At 37.6% G+C, this 12,614-nt stretch overlaps 1 protein-coding gene across 13 annotated transcripts in view; it reads right to left on the reverse strand.

Annotated features, from left to right (window-relative positions):
• LOC116705547 (protocadherin-15) overlaps positions 1 to 12,614 on the reverse strand; it is a 207,455-nt gene that overhangs the window by 29,418 nt on the left and 165,423 nt on the right. For all 13 annotated transcript variants that reach the window (XM_032541815.1, XM_032541813.1, XM_032541816.1 and 10 more), the window contains 2 exons: positions 3,542 to 3,651; positions 2,101 to 2,241 (listed from right to left, as the gene is read on the reverse strand). In XM_032541815.1, the coding sequence (XP_032397706.1) occupies positions 2,101 to 2,241; positions 3,542 to 3,651 (251 nt within the window). The remainder of the gene's footprint in view (positions 1 to 2,100; positions 2,242 to 3,541; positions 3,652 to 12,614) is intronic.

The following is a 12,614-nucleotide window of genomic DNA, read 5'->3' on the forward strand; positions in this document are numbered from 1 at the left end:
GTGTGTGTGTTTGCCAGAGTATTGTGTCCTTGTAATTGCTGTTATTAGTATGTGAGAGAGAAACGGTTGAGAAAAATAGAGAGGCAGGTGGAGTAGGTCATTGATTATTCATTGGTAGCGCAAATGGATCAAGAGTGAGGTATGAACCCAACTTCTTGTTAGCATCTCATCCATCAATTCACAAGATTTTTGTCAATTAACTGACCACAAACAAGCCCAATGATGTTCCAGCGCAAGCATAGCCATCAAAGAGAGTGCAGTCTGAAGGTCTCAGTACATGCTTTAAACAAAGTGCTTCTCAGATGATCAAACAGCACCTCCAAACTCCTTTGTGACCTTGTGTATGTCTGACAATTTATTTAACTTTCTGAAACAAAAAATCTGACATTCATGCCCACTCTACGAAGCAATGGGCCAGGTATAAGGAAAGGTAAGTTTTAAATCTCTTGCTCTAGCAACATCATGAATGCCTTCGAGGAAAGAAAACATGCAACTCATCGTGCCAAGACTACTAAGACACGCAACAGACACTGAATTCTTGGAGTCAGTGGGATGCTGCCAGAAAAAGGCTGACAGCAAGCTTTTAGCCCCGCCTCCGGCATGTTGTACGATGTAGCTTGTTTCAAGCACACTGTGGCCTCTGGAATGGAAACAAACCAATACACTGCATTACCTGAGAATTTGCAATGATTAATGTAATGTAACCCACCCTCGTTTTGGGAAAGGTTTGGTTAAATTAAAACAAATGGGCTATTTCTCCTCATTAGAACCTTGGAATATATTTGTAAATAACATTTTTAAGCATTTATGATATGCTGCGTTGAAGGTAGGGATACTTTTATTATTAATAGTCACTATGATTAACTGATGAGAATCCAATCTGTCAATGCATTTATTACGTACTTCTACATGTTCATATTCAACTTGTCATATGAGTCTAGCAGTAGTCTCACAATGTATCCACAACATTCCACTTCCGGAATCGCTCCGGTGCCACCGGAAAATTCAGACGGATGTCCCTCATTTCGGCCGGTTGTCCCTTCCCTTCTGTTAGTAAACTGCTCCTCAGATCTATGCACGGGAAATTGAGGCAGCTAGCTAGAGTATCTGTCCCATCTGAGTTTTCTTTTGCACATGTAAGACAACTTTTGAATGTACACATTGCACCAAAACAAGTTCCTTCCAGATGCTATTTTGCAGTGGCACCATGGCTCTGTCTGGCGCTTAGCACCGCTCATGATGATTGCAAGTGGTTTAAAGAAAATACGTATAAACCAGAACCCGTTTTTCACCTATCCTAGAATGTTGTGTGGATTAGCCAGACCCTCCTCCTCCGCAGCGCTGTGAAGGAAGGTCTGGCAAAGCAAGACTAGTCTAGCAGCGACACTTCTATACAGAGCTCATGCCCTGCGGGTGGAAGGGAGGGTGGTCAAATATTAATCAAATTTAAAAAGCATTGAGTAATTCCACAAATTAATAGAAACTACCTGCTGGCATGCAACATAGTCATTCAAATTATATGACATATCTTCTTAGCATGAATATATAAAGATAGTAGTCAAACAAACAAGCAGAGTAGGGAAAACCAGCCAACATATTTAAAATCACCTCTATGTTGAATGGAGTGTCACACTAAACAACCAAACACAAGCTGCAGCAAACCTGCCACCAATTACACAAATGGGTCAGTGCCATGAAGAAAGGCAACAGTGCATAAAGCATAAAATTACAGCTATACACACTTTGACACAATGTTTTCCTGGTTTTAATCCAAAACTGCAGCCTAACAGTGTAGGTAGCACACATGTGTAGCTGTAATAAAATAAAATGTATAATAATATACACACAATGAATATATATATATATATATATATATAGTATACATATACATAACTATATATGACATAACTACGGTAAACGTGAAAAAATATGGTGTGATAGAATTTTAACAACTGTATTTAACATCTGTCACAGTGAGGAATTACAATGATTAAATATAAATGGAACACCTGGAATCACATGAAACAAAATTAAACGCATGCTTTCCTACAACACAACAAAACCTCTACCTTCACCCAATTATTGGATGCAATATCTTACTTTTAGAAGGCACACGCAGGTTGGACATGACAACCAACATAGAGTCCGCCTGGACCCGGAGGACATAGCTGGTCTCATTTTCATAATCCAGAGGTTTAGCTGTGGAGATGACGCCTGTTCTGTTATTCACCTGAAAATGACCTAGAAACAAACAAAATCAGTGCCCATGAAGTGAGTCAAAATAAGACAAAACTAAGACATAAGTAACAGGTAGAATGGATTTAAGCACTGGTTAGTTACACATTTTTCTACTACATAGTTTTCTGATCAGAGCTATATTGCTTGTCTTTATTTGCACTCTTGGCACTACACATGTAAATACTGAATGCATGTATACTCATTCAAAGGTCTTTTTCTTTGTGGCAAATTACTCTTAAGTGTAGAGCTCAATTGAGCCTTTTTAGCATCTGTTCACAAATCTTTACACATTATCTATAAAAAAAAAAAAAAATTAGCAAGCTATATAGTGGCAGCACTGAAGAAAAAGAACAGTTGTATTGGAATCACACAACAACTGCATGCATTCTAATGGAGGCTAAATAAATCGTGGACTTTAAAACATTTTTTTGGTAAATGACATTGATATGAATAATGTTTCATTGGACAACTGATAAAGGAAATATGAAAGAAATATATCTGGCTGTTTTTCCCCCTTTAAATGGCAAGGCCTAACACCACTGTGGCTATGTATAAAGGCCATGCTTCAGAATGCTTTTGCTTTTTCCTGTGAATGTTACTTCTAGGGGCCTGGGAGTAGATATATAGCACTGTTATTATATCTTGAGCCTGTGATTTCTAGGAGCATCTAAGGAAAAGTGACTCTAGCTCATGTTTTTCACACCGACAACTACAAGAGCACTTGAGGTGCATGGTGCAAAGGGGTGACAGCTTCCTACTACTCCTTTGGCTCTGTCCAGCTCACAGGTACAGTACATCTCCTACTTTTGTCTTAAACAGCTAAGCTAACCTCACACCTGTCTGGTGTTCTCTCTCTCCCAGGGTGTACTTTTGCCCTTCAGACTTTCAGTGTGAAAAGCAGTCTACAGCGGCTAGTATGCCAAAATTGTCTACGTCTAGACAAAGACAGGACCAACAGAACCTCTGGTTATGCTGTTCTTCTTGCAACTTTTAAAATAATCTGGGAGCTTTTTCAGGAGTTTTTTAAAATCTGATTTCACACATTTTGATGTTATAAATATAAGCACATCTTATTCAGCAGTTTTCTTTACTGTGATGAAAATCTGGTTTAAGGACATCTGCATTTGTTTGCTTTATGTATAAAAACTAATAGGAACATGAACTAGAAGGCGTTGTACTTCAAACACAGAGAAGGTTGTAGGAGGTGATTAGTAGGAGTGTTAGGAAATAAAATATTGTATTTAAAAATATAGGCTTAATTGACTATATGGTAGATGTAGCAGATGTAGACTGTAGCACATACCTAGTTCATTTCCTGCCACAATTGAGTAGAAGATGGTTTGATTGATAGCAGCAGCGAGAATAGTCCCCACCAGGGTGCCAAATGGAGCCAGCTCACTAACTAGAGGAAACCTGGAAAGACAGAAAACAGAGATCATAAGACAGACAGTGTTACAAGATGAGGAATGAATTAAGCTGCATATACCAATACCACAAGCCCAGTTCCATGTACATAAACAGGGTTAAGATGAATACAAAACTTTTAATTGAAGCAACAGTGTACAGTATCTATGTGCATTATAAGAAAGAATACAATGTTTGCAATAACTTCAAACTGATTAAGTCGGATTGATTCTAATCATTAAATTTTCACTTAGCGTATGAACAACTTTCAGTATTAGTTATTGTTACTGATTGTGTTAACGTTTCATAATTTAACCATTTTGTATAAAAATGTATAATACATTTGAAAGAACTATCTGCCAGAGGCATAGCTTTAGCCCAGAAGTGAGGTTTAGTGGTTTTTAAATTCAGTTTCTATTATTAGCAAAAGTATATCTCTTTCCCTTTACTAATTCACTGTGAGAGTAAGTGAGAGTCTTGTTGTCAACTAGTGTATTTTTCAAATCAGCTTTGAATAGATATATATTTATACATAATAGTTTTAGCATCTCAATAAAGTGTGAAACAACAGCAACTCATTGTTCAAATGGTTTTGTTTTGCATTGCCCTTTTGCCTTTTTTTACTGTTCACTTTAACTTTACTCTAGTCTCCAGATAACAAAACAGTCTTTTTCTGCTCTGGTAAATGAATAAGTAAACAATTTTTCTCTCAGGGAGCACACTGTAGTTTGGGAAGAAATATGACTAATAAATAAATAATCCATAACTGCTTTAACTCTCCCCATATTTTCAATATTAACTACATAGTGAGGATAAGAACTAAAAAAGGCTAATGACGGCTTTGTATCTAAGTGTGGCCACAAGAAGATAACGAAGCAGCAAAGCAAAGCTCACTTTTTCGCTCAGCCTTTGCTCCGACTCTCAACTACGGTCGGGAGCTTTCTTGTAGTGACCGCAAGAATAAGATTGAAGATTGAAGCAGTTGAGATGATGTTTCTCTGAAGGGTGGCTGGTCTCACTGTACAAGATGAAACGAGGCGTTCAGCTGTTCAAGAAAACCTCTGTATTGAGCTGCTGCTCCTTTGTATTTAGTGGAATCAGCCGAGGATGTTTGAGCTCTTAGTGAGGATGGCCCTGACTGTTTTTTTGGTAGGGGTTTTGAAAACCCACTGGGAGAGGACACCAGGGCAGACCCTGGAAATGATGGGGGAATTAAATCTTTCAGCTTTCCTGATAATGCTGGGGTTTTCACCAGGAGGGAGTAGGAGAAAGTTGTTGTAGTGTGTAAAGCATGTTCTTTGAGCCCTTTGAGATTTCCTTGTGAAATGTAAAGGGCATTATAAATAAAATGTATTATGTTCGGGCTGCTCTGGTCAGGATTTAAGCAACTGTGGCTGGGACCCTGACTATGACAAGCTGCTTAAACATGAAATAGAAAGGAGAAATGGATACAAATTCAGATTCTTTCCTCCCGCAACTCTTTTTTACTTGGTTATTATTTTGTTTTCTTGTTATCCATTATTGTTTTAAATATGATGTTCTTGTGTTGTCTTTCTGCCAAAGTTGAAAATCAACAATTTTGCTGAGATAATGTTTTTAACTTTTTCTTACGTTTTTGTCCCTTATTTCATCACTTTTGATGCTTTTGTTCAATGTTTGTCACACTTTTACAGTTATTCTTGGAATTTATGGTCAATAAACCTAATTTATAGGAAATAATACCTTATGTTTGAGTTTGAAAAGCAGAAATTACTAAATATTTATACTAAAATTAAATGAATGTATGTTGATAGTTAATCACAGACTGGAATATGTCAACTTTTACTCAATACTATTTCACTTCAATTTTTTTTTTCAAATACTATAAAATTGAATAAGACACCCCAAAATTAATGAAAGCAGAGAGCTGTACTTGTCAAAGAGCGTTGTGTGGAATCAATTATGTTATTTTGGGTAATTAAAAAGAACATTGATATAGGACAACAGGTCAATTTGACCCGAGGACAACATTAGGGTTAAGCTTGGGTTAAGCAGGTTTGAGCAAATTCCTTTTCACCCAAAATGTTGCTGCCACACAGACTACTGCATTATCAGATGAAAAAAGAAAATCCATACAAAAGATGTGATAGTAAATGCAACACGAATTTTTCTGTGAACAGATTTGAATTATTTCCCCCTTGATAAGTCAGACTTTGTAACAACTAATGACTATACTTGACTATCAGGCGTACAAGTGAGTAATCATATCCAGCAGGTATGACTGTCACCACTCTCCACAGAAATGACTGCTGCCATAAATAGCAGGGAACCCTGTCTTGGCGGTGTGTCGGCAAGGGCAGATTTAAGATGATAATGTCATCTCACTGTGACACCCCCTATTGTGATACTGTGACTGCTTTCCCACCTCTCATCTCTGCATATGAGGTGTGTGCATGTTTGTGCATGCATGGTATGACTTCTTTTGCAGTTTTCATTTAAAGTTTGACTATTATTCACAGCAGCAGTAAGAAATCTGTGATAATGTCGTGGGAGTAATACTCACTCCATAATCTGTGACAGTCAGATAACATTATGCATTCAATGACTGTGTTATGGGGTATTTTTGTGACAATACGTTATCTTGGCAGTTTGAGTTCTTAACATGGACTGGGGGCGATGAGATGCCTCCGGTTCAAGTTTATACTGTAACATCCTATTCAATGCTTTCACATCTCTAGTCTTTGCTGACCCCTCATTTTCAACACATATTACTACATGAATAATACAATTGCCCAAACAACGAAAATACGGTCAGGCAAATTTTCCCTTCGGGGATGATTGTTATTTTATCGAGCAACTCCCCCGTATATGTTCGCAGTTGTTAGAGTGGGAAGAACTTGATTCACACAGAAACAGAGAAGGGAAAGGATAACCAGGTGTTGAAACAATAAATGACACTGTCTTTGCTGTTCACTGGAGTAAAACAACATACTCAGTAACTTTTTAGACAGTTGGCAGGTAGAACACTCACTATAGAATATGTGTTTACCTCTCTCAAAGTTTCAGAGGCAATCAAAGGTGCAAACAGTACCTTATTGAAAGACATTAGAGGAAAAACGATCCGTCTAACAATCCCGGGGGCAACAGTTGTCCCCGGGTGCCTAAACAATCCCAAAGGACGTCTTGTGTTGAGAATAATTCTGGAAAATTCGAGCCATTCTCCTGGTCACAGTGTGATATAACATACCATCCTGAAAGATAATATTGTTGAGAGTGTGCTGCAGTGAACTGAACTGCATGTGCTCACAATCAATTTCCCTCTAGATGTACTGTTAGCCTGCCACTGAATAATTGCTGTCTCTGTGGCATCCAGGAGCATTAAGCCTCACCATGCTCCACAGTGACGGGAACCAATTCATTAATGTGGCCTTCACATAAGTAGATTACCCGTTTGGCTCAAGAACAGGCTGACACAAACACAGAGACAAGCACTAGAACAATGGGAGCACTGTGAGGTGGAAGGGAGGTGGTCAAAATGTGACTATAAATCAGTCACATACAGGTGAGGGTACCATTCGTTGGAACCGAGGGTGACACAATGACTGTCACTTAATGTATGTGCCTTCACGTTTAATAAACTTTTCAGCAATCTAATGTCTGTTCTGGAGATTAACAGCCCAGAGGTGGGGTCATTGTCCAGATGAGACTGACAAATATCTTGCTGCAAAGTGGCTGTGGTTGCGAGACTAATGCAAGTGTGTGTGTATGATAAATGTTTTTGAGCAGTGGCCTGTAGAGTTCCTGCTTTATAGGCCACTGCTTGATAGGGCTGGAACCTTTTGTTATTACTTTAAGTACAAGGAACAAGAAATAGAAATATTAGGCTGGATGTAGATAATTTTATAGTATTTCTTTTCTATATTTGGTCAACATATTGGGGTTGTGATGTCATATTGGATATGTCACATGCCTTTGGTGTGGGAGATCTGGGTTTGTTTCCCACTGTGATACATCAACCAATGTTTCCCTAAACAAGATACTTAACCCCTAGATGCTCCAGAGGTGTGCGGCCTCTGACACATATAGTACTTGTAAGTTGCTTTGGATAAAAGTGTCAGCTAAATGACATGTAATGTAACATAATGTAACATTTGAAACAGCTATGCAAGGAATCATCTTTGTAAACCCTACTGCATTTATTGCCTGCTGTACCTGCATACACTTGAAATGTGTCATCATTTGATGCAAAGGCAAGGTAGTGTCACCCTCATATTTAGCATTTCTGAAGCAGCCAAAAAAAAACATGCAACCAAAAAAAAAAAATCATCTAAGAAATGGGCCTCATGCAAGAACATTTCTTATTGTAATCCTATACCAATTTTCTGTAAGATTTGGTCATACAAGTGTTCCCAAAACTCTTTTAACAGCACAAACTTAAATTGCTCTTTTCAATCTGATTAACACCACCTGTTCACAAGGAGCTTTCCATTCAGGAAATTTGTTCATTAGCATACTTAATGCCTCCAAATTGCAACATAGGGTGAATGGAGTGGAAAAATTCACCTATTCACAAAAATATTGCCCAAGGGAAAAGAGAAAAACTTCACTCCTTCAGCAGACGAAACATAGCCCATAGTGAAGAGATTGACATGGTTAGATGCTTATGTGGCTTTATAAAAGAAACATTTTTGAAAGAATTCTGTAAACTTTATATTCATTCAGATCAAGGCGTCATGAGTCAAATAAGTGTTCTCCCTTGTGAAGAAAGGTAAACTGTCTGTATGTAACTTGTACAACGGATCTAGACCATTCTTCAATTTTGTTTGTACCTAAAAGAAAATTCTAGATGAGAAAGTTGGAGAATGTGACATATCGCTCCTATTTATCCGTTAGGAATAAATATGTTTGTACAAGTAGTACTTGCTATTCAGTTTGAACGGAGGAAAGTGGTTGGTTAGTGCATCAAGAACTTGTTGATGGAGCTGATGCAGGTGAGGCAAAAGTGGTTAAATTAAGTTTTAAGTTTTAGGATCACATACATTAAACACGTTTTTGTTTTGTTTTCTTGCTCCAGTTGGTATGTTGCAAGTTACTTTATTTTACAAAAAGTTACAACTGGTTTACAGCACATAAGAAATTTTAAGGTTAAAAAAAGCTACCAGTCTATTCCCAAATAAATTTGATAGTCCTAAATACATACACTGTCTTATACAGACAGTTTTGGAAGTAAGTTTGCATCATTGCTCCATTTAATTATTATACTTACACTAATATCCAGCATTCATTGGTGGATCTAAAGACTGAGTCAGCTCTCAAAAAGCCACATGTTAATGTAACCTCACACATGCGTCAGGGGATCCATACATGCACATTTGACAATCTATAAACCAAGGCAAAATAAAAGTCAAGGTAAAAATGAATAAAAATAAAAAAATAAAAATGAATGATGATCTTAAGTTCAAAATATGACTATAACATTTTAATATTTATTTAAATAACAATAAATGAGACAGTTTCTTAATTTTGGTATTCTGTTTGTCTGTCATACAGGGAACTGCAAAGAGCAGTTTGCACGAGGACCTGAAAATGTACTGTATGACGTTGCTTGCTGTAAACCAGATGCAGTGGAGCAAGAGAGAAAAACCCAGTGCTTACAAATCTCTGCAATCTGGCCAGAGCATGCTGCTTTGTACTCGGGGTTTTGTGCGTACTGAATCTCCAGTATCCAAGCAAAGTCTGAGAACTTATGAGGTATTTCAACGACTTTTTTGCGGGACTTGATTCACTGCGCCTAAAACCAACCTACAAGTTCATAAGCCTTAAAAACATGCTTCTTGAAGTGAATTGTAATTGTTGGCCTTGCACTAAAGACTGTTTTCTTTTTTCTGGTCAAGGATGTAACATTTTTTACGCCTTTCAAGCACTTTGTGGGACTCTGCACTGGGTACAAAAATAACATCCGTGAAACGTTTTCTGATTTAACTGATGTATTTACTGAAAGACAAGATATTGTATCAAGCTGCAGTTGGGAAGTTGAGGTCACATGTTCTAGTATGTAAACTTGTAAGTTTTGAAAGGAAAATCTGCCAATTTAAAAATAATGTCAAATGATGCATTGACTGTAATGTTTAAAATGGTCAAATGTGTCCCTTTAACATTTTAATAATAGTAATTTTATGTTAAATGTAAGCTAATTAAATTAGGTGTTTGTAGTTATAATGCTCTCTATTTTGACAATTGTTAAACTTAATTTTTTTTGTAGACTTTACATAATAATATAGCAAATACAAAAATGTTTGTTACTGAGTTTTAACAACTTAACAAAAAGTGGTTGGAAAATGTTGAGTTCATTTTTTAAAGTTATATCTAAGTAACGTTTTTTACAGTGAAGGCTGGATAACCTGCACTGCTGACCCGGTGACATGTAATGTTCTTAGAGTGGGGTATGAAAGGCTGTGCGGAGCTGGCACTGGGCTGCATGGTGTGATTGCCAGGAAGAGGCAGAGCTGACATGTTATCACTTCCCTACAAAGTGGCTCTGCCTGAGGGTTGGGATCTGTTGAGAAATGCCAAGGGCTTGTGAAGGTGTATAAAGTGTGCATATTAGTATTAAGGTGTATCCACATGTACACAGAAAAGATGACAGAAAGGTAAGATATAGAAGGCACCAATAGCTAGATAGAAAGATAGAAAGGCAGACTGAAGGAAAAATAGACAGAAATATGTACTGTTGGCACATAAAACTTCATAGAGGAATGACAATCTAAACAGCTACTTGAGCACAAGCACTCTAATAATATCCGATAAATGGTGGGAGTTACGAGCTGGCTGTTAAACAGATACTTTAAGATACCACAGAAGGTAAATAAGTTATGTATTAAAGAGTCAAGTTGTAGACAAATTCAAAGAATCAATTATCCATGATGCATCAGGTACTACTGAGCAGGGCCAATGCTACTTTTTATTCCTTTCATATTCAGATGAGGAAAAATAATAATAACCTTCCATCCAGAGAGAGAGAGAGAGAGAGAGAGAGAGAGAGAGAGAGAGAGAGAGAGAGAGAGAGAGAGAGAGAGAGAGAGAGAGAGAGAGAGAGAGAGAGAGAGAGAGAAGGAGGAAGATGCTGACATGTCTTCAGGCAGCAGTAGAGAGTACTGGTGTCAACATCAGAGAGGGTGAATGACATGCCACTGAGAAGCGCAACGGCACACAGGTGTCAGCGAGCACTCTGCCCCAGGGCCAATGGGGGAGTGATGCTTACGAGACAAGGCAGAGGCGTATAAACCCTTGTTGTGTGCCACAGGGCCTCTGTAACCTCGGCGACTCTCTTTTTACCTTGCCTTCCCTCTTACATCACCAAATGAACAAGCGGTGATGGACATGGCCGGAGATACATGGAGTGACCTTGCTGTGTAAGTCTCTGCTAAAGTCAGTGTTTTTCTGGTGGATGTGTAGATGCAGTGCTGAATAAAGATATTGAACAAAAAAGCCAGACAAGAGTCATTCAACTGTGATGTGCTAACTAGCAAACATTGTAAATAGTGAGTGAATACCCATAAATATGTACAAGCAAATGTGCTGCAGCACATTTCTGCCTGACTACTGATGGTGGTATCATATGGTACATTTTGTTCAGCAATTACGAATCCGCTTAATTCGATGACTGTTGAGGTGGATATTTGCTTGAGAGTTTGGAAGTTAGCTGTTATGTCACCCTGGTGTTAACTTGTTTGTTACTGCCTGGGAGCAAATTAGAAGAGTGACAAACAGAGACTCCTCTGACTTCAAATAAATTACAAATAAGGAATGCGTTCCAGCTCCCTCGAACATAAGCAAAAAACATTGCTGTGACTCCAGAGCTCATGTTCTTCTTTATTAAAGTAATTTTGACAGCAAAGGCAAAGTAAACTCAGTAACACAGTATGGTTTTCATGTGCAATAGCATTTGACCTGAATTTTATTATGGAGTTCACATTCATTAGCTTATCCAACATTGAAAACTTAAGTATTGCATTTAATCACAACATTCCAGTTCCAGAGGTTGGAAACTGTATTGTATTGTAACAATATAAGCCAGCACCGGTGAATGCTGTATCATATGTACAGCAGTTTACAAAATGTTAATCTACTCTTTGGCAATGTCACAAATATTACTTTTAATACCTTGTAACTGAGTTCTTAGAAATATTTATGTGCTCAATGACATTCTCTGACCAATGTATTTTCCTTTCTTTCCCCAACATTGCAGTCCATTCAAATTAGAGTTCACGTGAGATAAAGAGTGCACCACCCCTCAGTTAATGTTATATTATATTATCTTAGAGTTTGAGCTGTAGTGTGTATTGACTGAAGAGTGAACTTTAAAGATTACAGGTTATGTTTGGCAAGACCAAAGCAGGATGGAGAAGTGGAGGAGAGAAAAGTAAACAAGAAACTAGAGCTATTACAAGATTCTGAAACCACTCAAGATATTTAAAAGGTTTTGGAAAATAATGCAGGGTCTAATAGCCAGGGTATAACAAAAGCATTTTATTTGCCAAGAGTCAATCCTCTACTGAGAATATCCTTATAATACTGCCATAATGGATAGAACAATAAAAAAAACTCACAGGGGCATAAAGGTTATTGCAGTAGTGTTGCCTTTCAGAAAGAAGAGATTCAATTGCATTACCCCTTCATAAAAGGATGCATGAGCACAGATCTTCCACATAAGCTATGTGCAAAAATACAAAACTGCTATTGAAATAAAAAAATCCATGTACATTATAATAAAGTGTAACGTGTGAAGGTAGATTAAAAAATGAAATCTGTCTGTCAAAAAAGGTCTTGATTCTGGCACAATACATGGAAAGCTCTTTTTATGGTGTTTATGTGTTTGTTTTTGAGCATTAGCTGTACATTATCAGAGTGCAGGGCAAGCCTTGTATGTGTATGTTTGAGGATATATTTACATCCACAAAATTATAGTTGTGACTCAGAGAAACAGGGACATT

This window comes from Etheostoma spectabile, chromosome 17, assembly GCF_008692095.1.
Source record: "Etheostoma spectabile isolate EspeVRDwgs_2016 chromosome 17, UIUC_Espe_1.0, whole genome shotgun sequence".
NCBI classification, from domain to species: domain Eukaryota; kingdom Metazoa; phylum Chordata; class Actinopteri; order Perciformes; family Percidae; genus Etheostoma; species Etheostoma spectabile.